Raw genomic sequence first — 19,562 nt, 5'->3', positions numbered from 1 at the left:
CAGTATTTAAATGAGCAAAAAACTGAGTTATTTTACTGATATTTGTCATTATTTGAAATAAAAAGTTTATATTAGAACACTGCTATTTTACTGATTTTCCCTGTTTTGTTAAATTATAGATAATAGTTAAATTACAAAAAATGAATATTCATTTACATACTTTCCACAAATATATTTTTTCCTGTATTTAAATTAATAAAAAAATCAATTATTTTACTGTTATTTGTCATTATTTGATGTTAGAGAATCATGTATTTTAAGTATTCAAAAATGTAAAAAAAGAAAAAAGTACTACCATGTTGACTGAAAAAAAGTCAGAAAAGCTGTAATGTAAGCATGTTATATGTTCTATGCAACTCTATGGTAATAATATCATTATTTTTTAATATTTGCAGCTATTCGAAATATCTAAATGAAGGCTTAAAAAATGGAAATAACAAAACAGCAAAACATTATTTTCAATTCAGAAAAATCACATCAAAAATTGTGATTTGACTGAAATTTTTCTGTCAAAATCTTTACAAACTGAAAATAACTCAATTTAAAAAAAAAAACAAGTTGATTTTATCCTTTAAAACTTTTTATTGTAAAATCACATTATTCATTAATTTTCAAGTATTTAAATTATCCAAAAATGAAACGATTTTACTGATTTTTATCACTATTTGAAAGAAAATATTAACATTCCAAATTTAAAAATGATAATGTTTTTAAACTGGTATTTTCCAGATTTTTTCTGCTTTGTTAAATTACAGATAATAATTAGTGAAAACACAAAAAAAATGTATTTACCTGCTGACTGTAGAAAATAAATTACATTTTCCCCCTGTATTTAAATTAGCAACACAATCTAATTATTTTCCTGATATTTGTCATTATTTAAAAAAAAAAAAATGTGCTTTAGGGTTGAACGTTGGTATTTTACTGATTTTCATTGTTTTGTTTAATTACAGATAATAAATAGTGAATACATGGGAAAAAAGTATTAATTTACATGTTGGTTATAAAAAAAAAGAATATTTAAAAAGAAAAGAAAAAACAAAAACAGGCCAAAACTGTAAATGTTGAGCAAAAAAATCTGTCTTTATGAATGTTAATTTATTGTTTTAAAATGTTTGATTGTAAATTACATCATTTATTTCCCAAATATTTGAATTAGCAAAAGATAGAATTATTTTACTGATATCTGTCTTTATATCAAATAAAATTAAAGATTTTAAATATTTAAAAATGTAAAAAAATAAATAAATTCACTGACATTTGACTGTAAAAAGAAACTAAATCAGAATTTTTACAAAAGTTAATTCATGACTTTAAAACATTTGACATTAAAATTCCAATTTATTTCTTTTTACTGTATTTAGATATATAGCAAATAATCTAATTATTTTCCTGATATGTCATTATTTAAAAATAAAAGTGTATTTTAGGGTTGATCGTTGCTATTTCACTAATTTTCATTGTTTTGTTAAATTCCTGGGAGTCTTATTTTGAAACCCTCCACTTCCTGTCCTATTAGTGAGTCCTGCTGAGGTCCGGCTGGTTGGAGGTTCAAGTCCCTGTTCTGGCAGACTGGAGCAGCAGCGTCAGTCGGACTGGGAACCAGTGAGGGACCAGAACTGGGACTGGAACCTGACAGCAGCAGATCAGGTCTGCAGGAGGATCAGCTGTGGTTCTGTGGTTTCACTCAGGAGAACTCTGGACCAGGAACCTCCAACAGACGTGGTCACCAAATATGACTTCAGAGCTGAAGTAACTCTGGTGTCTTCCTTCAGAGTGGAGATCACCTGCTCAGGTGAGAGAAACAATAAATAACAACAATAATAATCATAATAATAATAACAAGAATCCAAATATCAACTCAGAGAGGAATGAAGTCTGCATGTGAAGCAGCTGTTATTAAAATCATTTAACATTTTTCAGTCCTTAAAATACAAAACATTTATTTTCAATAATGAAAAATATCTCTACACAGGAAAAATAACGTTTAAAAGGAACAAGTTACTATTATTGTATAAGAGATAGATAATAATTGTTTTTTTTCTTGTGTTTTTCAAAAGATGTTAAAAACTTTACGAAAAACATTTTTTAATGTGTAAAATATATCAGATTTTGTGACGTAAAAAAAATGATATTCTAACAACAGCAATAATATTGGTTTTTTTTTTGCTCATTTAAATAGTTTGGAAAAGCATTTATTTTGCCATAAACATTATTTACAGATTATATACAAAAAATAATAATTTTTCTTGTTTTTTGCTTTTTTTTTTTTTTTTTACAAGTTCAAAGCATTTTTAAAATCATTTTTCAATCTTTAAAATATATACTTTTATTTCAAATAGTGTGAAATATGAGTAAAATAGTGATAATCTTTGCTCATTTAAACACAATAAAAAATTTACAGGGAAACATTTTAAAGGAAAAAATAATTTTTGTAAAAATAAAGTTTTTATAAAAAAATATTCACAGAGTTGGCCTTTTTTCATTTTGTTGTTACATCCGTTCATCCATCCAATTGTCCAAAGGAAGTCTCCCTGGAGGATCTGAATCAGATGTCCAAACCACCTCAGCTGGTCCCTTTAGAGGTGAAGGATCAGCAGCTCTACTCCGAGCTCCCTCTGGATGTCTGAGGTTCTCCCTCTATCTCTAAGGCTGAGTCCAGACACTTTACGGAGGAAGCTCATTTCAGACGCTTGTATCCACGATCTCATTCTTTGGGTCCCTTCCCAGAGCTCATGACCGTTGGTGAGGGTTGGAACGTAGATGGATGGTAAACTGAGAGCTTCTCCTTGAGGTTCAGCTCCCTCTTCACCACGACAATTCGGTTCAACGCCTTCATTACTGCTGTCGCTGCACCAATCCTCCTGTCCATCTCTAACTCCATTTTCCCATCACTCGTGAACAAGATCCTGAGATTCTTGAACTCCTTCGCTTGGAGAAGCAACTCCCCCCAACCCAGAGGGAACAATACCGGTTTCCATCAGAGAACCATGACCTCGGACTTGGAGGTTCTGATCCACATCCCCACTGTTTCACACTCAGCTGCAAACCGCTCCAGAGCTACTGAAGATCTGAGGAACCAACAGAACCACATCATCTGCAAAAAGCAGAGATGCGATCCTGAGGTCCCCAAACCAGACACCTTCCTCACCGCGGCTGATCCTTGAGATCCATGAAGACCACAACCAGGATCGGAGACAAAGGGCAGCATTGGCAGAGTCGAACACCCACCGGAAACGTGTCTGATTTTGTGCTGAGTATGCGGACACAGCACTCACTTTGGTTGTACAGGGACCGAATGGCTTGTATCAGAGAGCCTGGTACCCCGTTCTCCCTCAGTACCCCGTTCTCCTTCAGTACCCCATACTCCCCCAGTACCCCATACTCCCCCAGTACCCCATACTCCCTCAGTACCCCATCCTCCCTCAGTACCCCATCCTCCCTCAGTACCCCTGACAGAGCCCCTCTGGGGACATGGTCGTAGGCCTTCTCCAGATCCACAAAACACATGTGGACTGGCAGATCGAACTCTCATGACCTCCTCAGCAGCTCCGCAAGAGTAAAGATCTGATCCACTGTTCCACGACCAGGCAGAATCCACATTGTTCCTTCTGAATCCGAGGTTCGACAATCGGTTGGAGCCTCCCTTCCAGCACCCTAGAGTAAACTTTACCAGGAAGGCTGAGAAGTGTGATACCCAGTAGTTGAAACGCACTCTCTGGTCCCCCTTTTTGGAAATGGAGACCACCACCCCGGTCTGCCACTCCACAGCACCGTACCTGATGCCCACACGATATTAAAGAGACATATCAGCCAAGACAGTCCAACAATGTCCAGAGCCTTCGGCATATCAGGGCGAATCTCATCCACACCTGGCACCTTGCCACCGAGGAGCTTCTTAACAACCTTGGCAACCTCTTTCACGGTTTTGGATGACATTTCCCCGAAGTCTTCAGGCTCTGCCTCCTCCACAGAGGACATGTTTACCGGATTCAGGAGTTCCTCGAAGTGCTCTTTCCACTACTTGACAATGTCCCCAGTACAGGTCAGCAGTTCTCCCCACTGACTGTACACAGCCTGAGCAAAACCCTGCCTCCCCTTCCTGAGGCATTGAACGGTTTGCCAGAACTTCCTTGAGACCAACTGAAAGTCTGTCTCTATAGCCTCTGCGTGAGCTTCCACAACAGCTGCAGCTGCCACCCTTTTGGCCGACCGGTACCTGTCAGCTGCTTCAAGAGCTCGAGCCAACCAGGCCAGAAAAGCCTCCTTTTGCAGCTTGATGGCTTCCTTCACCGCTGATGTCCACCAGCAGGTTTTGGGGTTGCCACTGCAACAGACACCAGTGACCTTCTGGCCACAGCTCTCAACAGCTGCTTCTGCAATGGAGTTTTTGAACATGGACCACTCAGATTCCATGTCCCCAACCTCCCCCTTGATGCAGGAAAAACTCTTGTGGAGGTGGGAGTTAAAACCCCCATGGACAGGGTCCTCCACAGTTCATCTTCACTACACGTTTCTGTTTACCACGTCTGTCCCGCAGCCTTCCCCGCCATCGAATCCAACTCACCACCAGGTGATGATCAGTTGACAGCTCTGCTCCTCTCTTCACCTGAGTGTCCGAGACATACGGCCGCAGTTCTGATGACATGACTATGAAGTTGATCATCAACCTTTGGGCTAAGTGCTCTAGTACCAGGAACACTTACGAGCAACCTGGCCAGTCTATGGCTTGCACAGAAGTCCAATATCGAAACACCACTCAGGTTCAGATCAGGCAGGCCGTTCCTCCTAATCGCTCGCCTCCTAGTTTCTGCATCATTGCCCATGTGAGTGTTGAAGTCCCCCAGGAGAACTATGAAGCCTCCAGACAGCACACCTAGAGACTCCAAGAAGGTCAAATAGTCTGAATTGCTGTTAGGTGCATAAGCACAAACAACAGTTTGAGTTTTCCCCTCCACAACACGAAGTCGCAGAGAGGCGACCCTCTCATTCTCCAGGAAGAACTCCAACAAAGCAGTGCTCACCTGGGCGCTCATGAGTATCCCCACACCTGCCCGGTGCCTCTCAACCTGGGCAACTCCGGAAACGGAGAGAGTCCAACCCCTCTCCCGGATTCTGGTTCCAGAACTCGTGCTGTGTGTGGAGGTGAGCACAACTATACCTAGCTGGTACCGCTCCACCTCCCGTACCGGTTCAGGTTAGCTGGTGGCTAACCAAGGCTTCTCCTTGATTCCATTACTTCTTTTATTTGTTACAGTCAACATGTAAATGGATGTTTCTTTCTGTGATTTTAATAGATTTTGTCTGTAATTTAAGAAAACATGGAAAATATACAATTGAACAATTGAAAAAAAATTATGTAAAATTTTAGTTTTTTGTGTGAATAAAATTTTAATTTGGGGCTTTTTTTTACTGTCAACATCTAAACTAATATGTTTTCTGTTTTTTATTTACATTTTAATAATTAGAATTTAGGAAAAATATGTAAATATATAACGATAATATTAAAAAGTTAATCAAAATGATTGATTGTTTAATCTAAAATGTCAGAAAATGGTTTCGAAAAAAGTGTTGATCAGCGTTTCCTCAAATGTCACAGCGGCAGGAAAAATTGTAAACTATTACTAAATTATTATAAAAATTTACAGGTGAAAACTGTTGAAATTCTGTAATTTTTTACAGTGTGAGTCAACACTGATGTTATGGAGCAGAATAAATATTTTGGATGTAGTGTCTCCAAATATTGAACCTTCTGATCTTCTATCTCCTCCTGCAGACTCTGTGAGGCTGGAGAATGAGACTCACCTGTGTTCAGGTAGACTGCAGGTGAAGTGGAACCAGGTGTGGTCCTCAGTGTGTTCAGATGGATTTGACCTGCAGGATGCTGAGGTGGTCTGCAGGGAGCTCGGCTGTGGTTCTCCTTCAGGGTTTGAGGGGAAACTCTATGGAGAAGCTCCAGAGTGGAGCACAGCGTTCCTGTGTGGAGGCCATGAGTCTGGTCTGCTGCACTGTGACCACTCAGATAGAGACACCTGCTCACCTGGCACCACCATCACACTCACCTGCTCAGGTAGGTGGAAACATCTCCAACAGCACAGTTTAAACTTAAAAGCCTGGTTGTGTTTGTTTACCCTGCGCTGCTGTTTCCACCCAGATCCAGGTAGAGTCCGGTTGGTTGAAGGATCCGGCCGGTGTGACGGCACTCTGGAGCTGAGAAACTGGGGCGAATGGAAACCAGTGGAAGATCTGAATTGGGACCTGAGGTCTGTCAGCATGGTGTGCAGAGAGCTGGACTGTGGATCTCCAGTTTCAACCAGAAGAAGAGAGACGGGTTCAATAGACACCTGGGGATTTGAATTTCGCAGCAACGCCTCATCTCTGATTAAATATAAAACCTCCTCTGGCATCATAGAGCTCACCTGCTCAGGTAAAACCATCAAGAGTCAACTTTACAGTGTTTTTGTAAAATGTGTATCCAGTGAAATATAACAGGGAAAACAGTTTTCAGTGTATTTGAATCGGTGTAGACCGGTCGTGGGTTGTGGAACCAGACGTGGAGCCTCACTGGTGGGGAAGGAACCTGAGCTGGTGCAGGAGGTGGAACGGTACCGGCTTGATATAGTTGGGTTCACCTCCACTCACAGTCTGGAACCAGACTCCTGGAGAGAGGTTGGACTCTCTTCACATTGTTGGAGTTCTACCTGGAGAACCAGAGGGTCGACTCTCTGCAACTGGATGTTGAGGAGGGAAAACTGATTGTTGTTGGTATTGATACCTGAACAGCAGCTCAGAATACTCGACCTTCTAGGAGTCTCTGAGTGGTTCCTGGAAGGGGTTCTGCCTGGGGACTCCAAAGTTCTTCTGGAGAACTTCAACCTCTCATGTCGGTAATGATGGAGACATTTTGAGGAGGGTGATGGGAGGAACTTCCTGATCTTGACCTCAGTGGGGTTCTGTTATTGGACTTGTGTGCTAGTTAGGGATTGGCCAAAACACACCATGTTTGAGCATAAGATGACTCATAAGTGTACCTTGTACCAGAGCACCTGAGAACAAAGGGTGATGATCGACTCTGTAGTCGTGTCATCAGAACTGCAGCCGAATGTCTCAGACACTTGGATGAAGAGAGGAGCAGAGCTGTCAGTGATGGTGGGGAAGACGTCCAGACAGACCTGGTAAACCCAAACCTGTAGTGAACTGGGAATGTCTGGTGGAGGCCCTGGTCCAGGGGGTTTTCAACTCCCACCTCCAGAAGAGTTTCTCTTGCATCCAGGGAAAGTTTAGGACAAGGAATCTGACTGGTCCTGTTCAAAGCCTCAATTGTTGAAGCGACTATTAGGAGCTATGGCCAGAAGGTCACTGGTGCCTGTTGTGCTTCCAACCTAAAAACCAGCCGGTGGCACCAATGGTGAGGGAAGCTGCCAGGCTGAAGAAAGAAGATTTTCAAGCCTGGGTCAGATATTTTATTGTTTTGTGTTTGCTTACTGCCCTGCTCCGTGTGCCAGATGTTGGTTCGCCATTGTTATTGTTTTTGGTACAGCTGATTTAATTGTCACACAGTGGGAGAGTTGGTAAGAGCGTGGTATGTTTTTGTTGTGCTGAGCTGTAAATAAACCTGCAGAAAACTGTCCTGTCATGCTGGGGATGTTTAGCATGGAAGACGCAAGATATTTGTAACTCACCTGACCCTCAGCCATGGAGACCGGTGAGTCGACCAATATTTAAGGGTTTCAATATGGACGCTGCTTCGAGGATTTTCGTCTATTGTGGGGGGTCTGGAACGTAACCCCCGCGATAGATGAGGGACACTAGTTTCTAAAAACGATATCGCAGATAAAACCTGTTAAAATGTAGTAATTTTTACTGTGTGAATCAGCACTGAGCACCAATGTAGGAATGTCATGGAGCAGAATCAGTAGTTTGGATGTAGTTTTTCCAAATATCGAATCTTCTGATCTTCTGTCTCCTCCTGCAGACTCTGTGAGGCTGGAGAACGGGACTCACCTGTGTTCAGGTAGACTGCAGGTGAAGTGGAACCAGGTGTGGTCCTCAGTGTGTTCAGATGGATTTGACCTGCAGGATGCTGAGGTGGTCTGCAGGGAGCTCGGCTGTGGTTCTCCTTCAGGGTTTGAGGGGGAACTGTATGGAGAAGCTCCAGAGTGGAGCACAGAGTTCCTGTGTGGAGGCCATGAGTCTGGTCTGCTGCACTGTGACCACTCAGATAGAGACACCTGCTCACCTGGCACCACCATCACACTCACCTGCTCAGGTAAAGCTGCAGCCTTGATTTCAGTATTTTCTTCTTTTTCAAGTCACTTTCTGTAATCAGTCCCTTTCTGTCCAGACCCTGATGATGTTCGGTTGGTGGGAGGAGCTAGCCGTTGTGCTGGTAGACTGGAGGTGAAACATGATGGAGTCTGGAGAGCAGTGAATATCCTACACTCCGACTGGAACATGAAGGTGGCGGCTGTGATCTGTGGACGGCTGGACTGTGGCGCTGCAGTCTCAGCAGTAAACAGACCAGAATATTCCCAGGAAGATGCTTGGTGGATCAGTTCCTCCTGCCTTCAGACCAAACTTGCACTGAAGGACTGTGTGACAGTGAATTGTGAACAAATCTTTCACAGCTTGAAAGTCACCTGCTCAGGTAACACCAATACAGGAGGTCCTCGACGTACAGCGCCATCTCCCATAAATTTATTAAGAAAATCTTCTATCATCATTGGGATGTATGCCATTTAGGATGTTAAAACAAATTTTGTGCGGAACTAGTTGGCGAGCAGAGCGGACTGTACAGTGTTTTTATGTCCTAGATCATGATTTTACAACTGTGTTAGCGTAGGTAAATGACATAGGTATTTATGTACTTTTGTGAAACCCGACTTAAGGCGAAAATTGCATTACGTCGCGCAGCAGGAACAGAATTCTGATGAGGACCCCCCAGTAATCACACCAGCAGTAGATTACATTAGACATAAATGTCAGGTTCCACAGGGATCCTGAGTGAACAGAACTTTTCAGGTCCAGACTCTAATCCTCAGTTGGATTGAGGTCTGGACTCTGACTCGGCCTCCAGAACTTCCTCCTTGTTGTCTTTAAACCATTTCTGAGTATCTTTGACTGTTTGCTTCGACTCATCGTCTGGATGGAAAATAAATCTTCTCCAAGTCTCAGTTCTGTTCAGACTGCATCAGGTTCCTCCAGGATTTCTCTAGACTTTGCTGCATTCATTTACCCTCTGCCTTTACAAGCCTTCCAGGAGCTGCTGCTGAGGAACATCATGATGCTGCCACCACCGTGCTTCACATCATGATGCTGCCACCACCGTGCTTCACATCATGATGCTGCCACCACCGTGCTTCACATCATGATGCTGCCACCACCGTGCTTCACATCATGATGCTGCCACCACCGTGCTTCACATCATGATGCTGCCACCACCGTGCTTCACGTCATGATGCTGCCACCACCGTGCTTCACGTCATGATGCTGCCACCACCGTGCTTCACGTCATGATGCTGCCACCACCGTGCTTCACGTCATGATGCTGCCACCACCGTGCTTCACGTCATGATGCTGCCACCACCGTGCTTCACGTCATGATGCTGCCTCCACCGTGCTTCACGTCATGATGCTGCCACCACCGTGCTTCACGTCATGATGCTGCCACCACCGTGCTTCACGTCATGATGCTGCCACCACCGTGCTTCACGTCATGATGCTGCCACCACCGTGCTTCACGTCATGATGCTGCCACCACCGTGCTTCACGTCATGATGCTGCCACCACCGTGCTTCACGTCATGATGCTGCCACCACCGTGCTTCACGTCATGATGCTGCCACCACCGTGCTTCACGTCATGATGCTGCCACCACCGTGCTTCACGTCATGATGCTGCCTCCACCGTGCTTCACGTCATGATGCTGCCACCACCGTGCTTCACATCATGATGCTGCCACCACCGTGCTTCACATCATGATGCTGCCACCACCGTGCTTCACATCATGATGCTGCCACCACCGTGCTTCACATCATGATGCTGCCACCACCGTGCTTCACATCATGATGCTGCCACCACCGTGCTTCACATCATGATGCTGCCACCACCGTGCTTCACATCATGATGCTGCCACCACCGTGCTTCATGTCATGATGCTGCCACCACCATGCTTCACATCATGATGCTATCATAGGTGTCTTTGTGGAGCAGAATCAGTAGTTTGGATAGAATTTTTCCAAATATTGAACCTTCTGATCTTCTATCTCCTCCTGCAGACTCTGTGAGGCTGATGGGTGGGACTCACCTGTGTTCAGGTAGACTGCAGGTGAAGTGGAACCAGGTGTGGTCCTCAGTGTGTTCAGATGGATTTGACCTGCAGGATGCTGAGGTGGTCTGCAGGGAGCTCGGCTGTGGTTCTCCTTCAGTGTTTGAGGGGGAACTGTATGGAGAAGCTCCAGAGTGGAGCACAGAGTTCCTGTGTGGAGGCCATGAGTCTGGTTTGCTGCACTGTGACCACTCAGATAGAGACACCTGCTCACCTGGCACCACCATCACACTCACCTGCTCAGGTAAAGCTGCAGCTGGTAAAAGGTGGAACATTCTGTCTGTAAAGACTGTCTGTTGTCTAAGATGTTCATATCAGGATACAAGAACGTTTTCTGAAAATGTCTTGAAGATATTGTTGAAGAAGCAATTTATAGAATCTGTAAAACATTTCCACAACGTTCCATGAAAACTAAGGAAGAACATTCTCAGTGCAATGTTGAGTTTGATGAGTGTTCAGTCTAACAGTGTTTTCAATGAAACATTCAGAAAATGTTTTTGAGATGTTATCAACACCTCAGATGACAGAACGTTCATTGAAAAATGTTGTATTAACAAAAATTGAACATTTTGGCTGCAAAGAACGTATGTAAAGTGTTGATAAGATGTCAACACAGACGACAGAGTGTTCCTTAAAAAATGTTATATTAACAGAGGTGGAACATTCTGCCACCAGTGTTCTGAAGATGTTGTTGAGGGAACATATTGTACAAACTGTGAAATGTTTCCACAACGTTCCATGAAAACAAAGGTTCTTGGTGCAAACTTCATTTTGGAAAATGTTCAGTCTAACAGTGTTCTCACCAAGACATCTTTAGTTCTTCTACTTTGTAGAAGAACATTCTGGGAACTGAGAGAAAATGTTCTGCAGAACACATCAGTAGAACCTTCTCAGAGCTGCCTCCTGTCTCCTCTCAGCTCCAGACCATGTGAGGCTGGTGGGAAACAGCAGCACCTGTGCAGGTGAGCTGCAGATGAAGGTCCAGGGAGAGTGGAGGCCCGTGGTGGACCAAGACTGGGACCGGAACCAGAACCGGACATCAGCAGCAGCAGCAGTGTGTTCTCAGCTCGGATGTGGTTCTGCCGTGGCTATAAATGTAGAGGACTTTGAATTGGACCGGCCCGTGTGGTTGATCAAGTCCTCCTGCTTCCAGTCGGCTGTTTCCCTCCTGGACTGTCTGGTTCTGGACGATGTGACTGAAGACTTCCTGAGTCTGCAGGTGATCTGCTCAGGTAACGACAGCTTCAGGTGTTTCCTCTGAAACATGAACTAAGGAGCACAAATTCTGCTTCTTGGTTCCTTCTTTACCTCAGTGAGCCAGAGAGATCCACCATGTAGACATTATTCACAGTTTTGGCTCATTGTTTTCAGATGACCATCATTAATTAATGATTTCCTTCTTGTAGACGCATAAATTAATATTTTTTTCATTGATTTTAATAGATAGTATCTGTAATACTGTGACAATGTTAAGAACAGTTTAAAAAAATGTTTTTTCAACCCTTAATACACATGATGATCAAATGATCACATTTTCATTAATAAGAATATATAGAATTTTTCCAAAAAAATCACAGCAAATGTTCTGTAAAAGAATGAATTAGTGTATATAAAAATATACCTTTTCAGTGAGATATCATCTGTAATTTAACAAAACAGACACAATCATTGAAATAACCATAATTTTTCAACCAATAACAGTTAAAAGCACCTGATTTTTTAAGTGTGCTTTAGCGAATCTCTGTGTTTCCAGATCTGCTGGTTCAACCAAACATCTCCGTGTCTCCGTCCCATGATGAAGTCCAGCAGCAGAAGGTTAAGGTCCTCATGGGCTCCAACTTCAGCATCATCTGCTCCACCAGGCCTCAGTATCCAGGAGGTTCCTTCCAGCTCGTCTTCACCTCCTCCAGCACAACGTTCAACTACGTCCTTCCAACTGTCACACATTGGGCCGTTTTCCTGTTTCCTGCTGCAGAAGACCTCCACAGAGGGACGTACACCTGTATTTACCACCTCAACGTTTTCTCCTATAACTTCTCCTCCACCAGCCAGTCCATCTATCTCATCCCCTCAGGTAGCTTCAGAGTCCAGGAGGGGAATAGAAGTTCTACTTTCTACTCAGACAGACCTCCTCAGGCTTATTGGTGTCTGAATTCCAGTACAAAGACAGACACTGTGGTGATTTTATTCATGCAAAGGCCAAACCTGGACTGCATTTTCTAAAAATCTGCACTTGTTCCTCTTTTATCAGCAGTTTGTGAAATAAATCTCATTCAGAAAGTTCACAATATTCAGTTTTAGTAACTTGAGCTGTCGAAGTAGCCTCCTTGTGCAACAACAAACTGCTCCCAGCACTCCTGCTACACTTGAAACGTAACCATGAGACACTCTGCATGCACAAATTAGCTTGTTTAGTCCACGTTGTCAAACTTTAAACAACTTATTTTTACTCATTTTTAACAGCTTTTGATACAAAATACATCCATAAATGAATCAACTTTAGCTTTCGAGCTGGCCTCCATCAACAAATTGGTCCCAGCGCTCCTGCTACACTTTGGATGTGACCGTGACACCCTCCATACATGCAGCTTTATTTAGTCCATATTGACTCTCTTCAAACACCGTTTTTTTTTTTTTTTTAGCAGTTTTTCTTATTTTTTAATACAAAATATATCTACAAATGAATCTACTTTAGCTGTCTAAGTAGCTTCCTTACGCAGCCACAAACTGCTCCTAGCAGTTCTGTTACACTCTGAAATGTAACCGTGACACACTGACACAACTTTGCTTGTTTGTTCGATGTTTTCTACCTTCAACTTGTTTTTAGCAGTTTTTACAGCTTATAATACAAAATGAATCTGTAGCTGAATCACCTTTAGCTGTCGAAGTGGCTTCCTTGTGCGGCGATAAACTACCCCCAGTGCTCCTGCTACACTTAACTTTGAATGTGACCATGTCACACTTGGTTAGCTTTATTTAGTCCACCTTTACGCCATTCAAATAAGTTGTTTTTTTTAAGCAGTTTTTAATGGTTTTCAAAATAAAATATATCCATAAATGACTCTAGCAGTTTTTAACAGTTTTTACTATAAAAAGAAAAATCTTTTCTGTTCAAGTAGCTTTGTAGCGCAGTGATAAATGTCAAAACAGTGGACTAAATCAAGCTAAAGTCAAGCTAACAGTGTGTCACATTCAAAGTGTAGCAGGAGTGCTGGGAGCAGTTTATCGCTGCACCAGGAGGCTACTTAGACAGCTAAAGTAGATTCATCTAAGGATGTATTTTGTATTGAAAACTGTTAAAACCTGCTTGAAAAATATGTTTTTTGAAGGGAGAAAATGTGGACTAAACAAGCTAACTCGTGTGAGTGTGTCACGGTTACGTTTTAAGTGTAGCAAGAGCGCTGGGAGCAGTTTATCGCTGCACAAGGAGGCTGCTAACATTGAAGTTTGTGAACTTTCTGAATCCTATTTATTTCACAAAGACAGGAACCAAAACTGAAGCAACTTATCATGTTTAACTTCAACAATAATGTGTTTAATAATAAAATAATGTCAGTAATAATGTGTTTTCTTCTGTTTTCAGCTCCTCTGATGGATTTGATCATCAGACTTATCGTCCACCTGTTGGTGATGGTTCTTCTGCCACCACCGTGCTTCACGTCATGATGCTGCCACCACCGTGCTTCACGTCATGATGCTGCCACCACCGTGCTTCACGTCATGATGCTGCCACCACCGTGCTTCACGTCATGATGCTGCCACCACCGTGCTTCACATCATGATGCTGCCACCACCGTGCTTCACATCATGATGCTGCCACCACCATGCTTCATATATGATGCTGCCACCACCATGCTTCACATCATGATGCTGCCACCACCATGCTTCATATATGATGCTGCCACCACCATGCTTCATATATGATGCTGCCACCACCATGCTTCACATCATGATGCTGCCACCACCATGTTTCACATCATGATGCTGCCACCACCATGCTTCACATCATGATGCTGCCACCACCGTGCTTCACGTCATGATGCTGCCACGACCATGCTTCACATCATGATGCTGCCACCACCGTGCTTCACATCATGATGCTGCCACCACCGTGCTTCACATCATGATGCTGCCACCACCATGCTTCACATCATGATGCTGCCACCACCGTGCTTCACATCATGATGCTATCATAGGTGTCTTTGTGGAGCAGAATCAGTAGTTTGGATAGAATTTTTCCAAATATTGAACCTTCTGATCTTCTATCTCCTCCTGCAGACTCTGTGAGGCTGATGGGTGGGACTCACCTGTGTTCAGGTAGACTGCAGGTGAAGTGGAACCAGGTGTGGTCCTCAGTGTGTTCAGATGGATTTGACCTGCAGGATGCTGAGGTGGTCTGCAGGGAGCTCGGCTGTGGTTCTCCTTCAGTGTTTGAGGGGGAACTGTATGGAGAAGCTCCAGAGTGGAGCACAGAGTTCCTGTGTGGAGGCCATGAGTCTGGTTTGCTGCACTGTGACCACTCAGATAGAGACACCTGCTCAACTGGCACCACCATCACACTCACCTGCTCAGGTAAAGCTGCAGCTGGTAAAAGGTGGAACATTCTGTCTGTAAAGACTGTCTGTTGTCTAAGATGTTCATATCAGGATACAAGAACGTTTTCTGAAAATGTCTTGAAGATATTGTTGAAGAAGCAATTTATAGAATCTGTAAAACATTTCCACAACGTTCCATGAAAACTAAGGAAGAACATTCTCAGTGCAATGTTGAGTTTGATGAGTGTTCAGTCTAACAGTGTTTTCAATGAAACATTCAGAAAATGTTTTTGAGATGTTATCAACACCTCAGATGACAGAACGTTCATTGAAAAATGTTGTATTAACAAAAATTGAACATTTTGGCTGCAAAGAATGTATGTAAAGTGTTGATAAGATGTCAACACAGACGACAGAGTGTTCCTTAAAAAATGTTATATTAACAGAGGTGGAACATTCTGCCACCAGTGTTCTGAAGATGTTGTTGAGGGAACATATTGTACAAACTGTGAAATGTTTCCACAACGTTCCATGAAAACAAAGGTTCTTGGTGCAAACTTCATTTTGGAAAATGTTCAGTCTAACAGTGTTCTCACCAAGACATCTTTAGTTCTTCTACTTTGTAGAAGAACATTCTGGGAACTGAGAGAAAATGTTCTGCAGAACACATCAGTAGAACCTTCTCAGAGCTGCCTCCTGTCTCCTCTCAGCTCCAGACCATGTGAGGCTGGTGGGAAACAGCAGCACCTGTGCAGGTGAGCTGCAGATGAAGGTCCAGGGAGAGTGGAGGCCCGTGGTGGACCAAGACTGGGACCGGAACCAGAACCGGACATCAGCAGCAGCAGCAGTGTGTTCTCAGCTCGGATGTGGTTCTGCCGTGGCTATAAATGTAGAGGACTTTGAATTGGACCGGCCCGTGTGGTTGATCAAGTCCTCCTGCTTCCAGTCGGCTGTTTCCCTCCTGGACTGTCTGGTTCTGGACGATGTGACTGAAGACTTCCTGAGTCTGCAGGTGATCTGCTCAGGTAACGACAGCTTCAGGTGTTTCCTCTGAAACATGAACTAAGGAGCACAAATTCTGCTTCTTGGTTCCTTCTTTACCTCAGTGAGCCAGAGAGATCCACCATGTAGACATTATTCACAGTTTTGGCTCATTGTTTTCAGATGACCATCATTAATTAATGATTTCCTTCTTGTAGACGCGTAAATTAATATTTTTTTCATTGATTTTAATAGATAGTATCTGTAATACTGTGACAATGTTAAGAACAGTTTAAAAAAATGTTTTTTCAACCCTTAATACACATGATGATCAAATGATCACATTTTCATTAATAAGAATATATAGAATTTTTCCAAAAAAATCACAGCAAATGTTCTGTAAAAGAATGAATTAGTGTATATAAAAATATACCTTTTCAGTGAGATATCATCTGTAATTTAACAAAACAGACACAATCATTGAAATAACCATAATTTTTCAACCAATAACAGTTAAAAGCACCTGATTTTTTAAGTGTGCTTTAGCGAATCTCTGTGTTTCCAGATCTGCTGGTTCAACCAAACATCTCCGTGTCTCCGTCCCATGATGAAGTCCAGCAGCAGAAGGTTAAGGTCCTCATGGGCTCCAACTTCAGCATCATCTGCTCCACCAGGCCTCAGTATCCAGGAGGTTCCTTCCAGCTCGTCTTCACCTCCTCCAGCACAACGTTCAACTACGTCCTTCCAACTGTCACACATTGGGCCGTTTTCCTGTTTCCTGCTGCAGAAGACCTCCACAGAGGGACGTACACCTGTATTTACCACCTCAACGTTTTCTCCTATAACTTCTCCTCCACCAGCCAGTCCATCTATCTCATCCCCTCAGGTAGCTTCAGAGTCCAGGAGGGGAATAGAAGTTCTACTTTCTACTCAGACAGACCTCCTCAGGCTTATTGGTGTCTGAATTCCAGTACAAAGACAGACACTGTGGTGATTTTATTCATGCAAAGGCCAAACCTGGACTGCATTTTCTAAAAATCTGCACTTGTAAATAAATCTCATTCAGAAAGTTCACAATATTCAGTTTTAGTAACTTGAGCTGTCGAAGTAGCCTCCTTGTGCAACAACAAACTGCTCCCAGCGCTCCTGCTACACTTGAAACGTAACCATGAGACACTCTGCATGCACAAATTAGCTTGTTTAGTCCACGTTGTCAAACTTTAAACAACTTATTTTTACTCATTTTTAACAGCTTTTGATACAAAATACATCCATAAATGAATCAACTTTAGCTTTCGAGCTGGCCTCCATCAACAAATTGGTCCCAGCGCTCCTGCTACACTTTGGATGTGACCGTGACACCCTCCATACATGCAGCTTTATTTAGTCCATATTGACTCTCTTCAAACACCGTTTTTTTTTTTTTTTTTAGCAGTTTTTCTTATTTTTTAATACAAAATATATCTACAAATGAATCTACTTTAGCTGTCTAAGTAGCTTCCTTACGCAGCCACAAACTGCTCCTAGCAGTTCTGTTACACTCTGAAATGTAACCGTGACACACTGACACAACTTTGCTTGTTTGTTCGATGTTTTCTACCTTCAACTTGTTTTTAGCAGTTTTTACAGCTTATAATACAAAATGAATCTGTAGCTGAATCACCTTTAGCTGTCGAAGTGGCTTCCTTGTGCGGCGATAAACTACCCCCAGTGCTCCTGCTACACTTAACTTTGAATGTGACCATGTCACACTTGGTTAGCTTTATTTAGTCCACCTTTACGCCATTCAAATAAGTTGTTTTTTTAAGCAGTTTTTAATGGTTTTCAAAATAAAATATATCCATAAATGACTCTAGCAGTTTTTAACAGTTTTTACTATAAAAAGAAAAATCTTTTCTGTTCAAGTAGCTTTGTAGCGCAGTGATAAATGTCAAAACAGTGGACTAAATCAAGCTAAAGTCAAGCTAACAGTGTGTCACATTCAAAGTGTAGCAGGAGTGCTGGGAGCAGTTTATCGCTGCACCAGGAGGCTACTTAGACAGCTAAAGTAGATTCATCTAAGGATGTATTTTGTATTGAAAACTGTTAAAACCTGCTTGAAAAATATGTTTTTTGAAGGGAGAAAATGTGGACTAAACAAGCTAACTCGTGTGAGTGTGTCACGGTTACGTTTTAAGTGTAGCAAGAGCGCTGGGAGCAGTTTATCGCTGCACAAGGAGGCTGCTAACATTGAAGTTTGTGAACTTTCTGAATCCTATTTATTTCACAAAGACAGGAACCAAAACTGAAGCAACTTATCATGTTTAACTTCAACAATAATGTGTTTAATAATAAAATAATGTCAGTAATAATGTGTTTTCTTCTGTTTTCAGCTCCTCTGATGGATTTGATCATCAGACTTATCGTCCACCTGTTGGTGATGGTTCTTCTCGTCACTGTCACCTGCTTCTACTCTGGAAAACTGTACGTATAATATATGTTTAATATAAAAAGAAAACACTACGTCTAATAAATCCATCCATCCATCGACTTCCGCTTATCCGGGGCCGGGTCGCGGAGGCAGCAGGCGAAGTAGGTCACTCCAGATGTCCCTTCCCCCAGCGACGCTTTCCAGCTCTTCCTTGGGGATCCTGAGGCTTTCCCAGGCCAGACGAGATATATAATTCCTCCAGAGGGTCCTGGGTCTGCCCCGGGGTCTCCTCCCAGGCGGACGTGTTCGGAAAACCTCCAAAGGAAGTCTCCCTGGAGGATCTGAATCAGATGTCCAAACCACCTCAGCTGGTCCCTTTAGAGGTGAAGAATCAGCAGCTCTGCTCCGAGCTCCCTCTGGATGTCTGAGCTTCTCCCTCTATCTCTAAGGATGAGCCCAGACACCCTACGGAGGAAGCTCATTTCAGACGCTTGTATCCACGATCTCATTCTTTGGGTTACTACCCAGAGCTCATGACCATAGGCGAGGGTTGGAACGTAGATGGATGGTAAACTGAGACCTTCTCCTTGAGGCTCAGCTCCCTCTTCACTAAGACGGTTCGGTACAACGCCTTCATTACTGCTGACGCTGCACCAATCCTCCTGTCTATCTCACGCTCCATTTTCCCATCACTTATGAACAAGATCCCAAGATACTTGAACTCCTTCGCTTGGGGAAGCAACCATACTCCCTCAGTACCCCATACTCCCTCAGTACCCCATACTCCCTTCGTACCCCCCACAGAGCCCCTTGGGGGACACGGTCGTAGACCTCGATCAGATCCACAAAACACATGTAGACTGGCAGGTCGAACTCCCATGACCTCCTCAGCAGCTCCGCAAGAGTAAAGATCTGATCCACTGTTACACGACCGGGACGGAATCCGCATTGCTCCTCCTGAATCCAAGGTTCGACAATCAGTTGGAGCCTCTGTTCCAGCACCCTAGAGTAAACTTTCCTGGGGAGGCTGAGAAGTGTGATACCCCGGTAGCTGGAGCACACTATCCGGTCCCCCTTTTTGGAAATGGAGACCACCACCCCGGTCTGCCACTCCACAGGTACCATACCTGATGCCCACACGACACTGTAGAGACATGTCAGCCACAAGACAGTCCAACAATGTCCAGAGCCTTCAGCATCTCAGGGCGAATCTCGTCCACACCTGGCGCCTTTCCACCAAGGAGCTTCTTAACTACCTCGGCGACCTCTGCCACGGATATGGGTGAAGATTCCCCCCGAGTCTTCAGGCT

The 19,562-nt window shown here is 43.2% G+C and overlaps 2 protein-coding genes across 2 annotated transcripts in view; both read left to right on the top strand.

Moving 5' to 3' along the window:
• LOC111586451 (scavenger receptor cysteine-rich type 1 protein M160-like) overlaps nt 1-14,613 on the top strand; it is a 27,808-nt gene extending 13,195 nt beyond the window's left edge. The window contains exons 4-14 of the mRNA XM_055011888.1: nt 1,520-1,795; nt 5,777-6,070; nt 6,155-6,427; nt 7,976-8,269; nt 8,345-8,647; nt 10,277-10,570; nt 11,244-11,558; nt 12,080-12,400; nt 13,910-13,976; nt 14,523-14,544; nt 14,605-14,613. Of these exons, the coding sequence (XP_054867863.1) occupies nt 1,520-1,795; nt 5,777-6,070; nt 6,155-6,427; nt 7,976-8,269; nt 8,345-8,647; nt 10,277-10,570; nt 11,244-11,558; nt 12,080-12,400; nt 13,910-13,976; nt 14,523-14,544; nt 14,605-14,613 (2,468 nt within the window). The remainder of the gene's footprint in view (nt 1-1,519; nt 1,796-5,776; nt 6,071-6,154; nt 6,428-7,975; nt 8,270-8,344; nt 8,648-10,276; nt 10,571-11,243; nt 11,559-12,079; nt 12,401-13,909; nt 13,977-14,522; nt 14,545-14,604) is intronic.
• Nucleotides 14,552-19,556, top strand: LOC111587819 (scavenger receptor cysteine-rich type 1 protein M130-like). Its single transcript, XM_055011994.1, has 4 exons — nt 14,552-14,898; nt 15,572-15,886; nt 16,408-16,728; nt 18,215-19,556. The coding sequence occupies exons 1-4, from the start codon at nt 14,619-14,621 to the stop codon at nt 18,313-18,315; spliced, it is 1,017 nt and encodes a 338-aa protein (XP_054867969.1). The 5' UTR covers nt 14,552-14,618; the 3' UTR covers nt 18,316-19,556.
• Nucleotides 19,557-19,562: the final 6 nt, after the last annotated feature.

This window comes from Amphiprion ocellaris, chromosome 7, assembly GCF_022539595.1.
Source record: "Amphiprion ocellaris isolate individual 3 ecotype Okinawa chromosome 7, ASM2253959v1, whole genome shotgun sequence".
NCBI lineage: Eukaryota > Metazoa > Chordata > Actinopteri > Pomacentridae > Amphiprion > Amphiprion ocellaris.
This window is presented reverse-complemented; position numbering and strand designations above follow the sequence as displayed.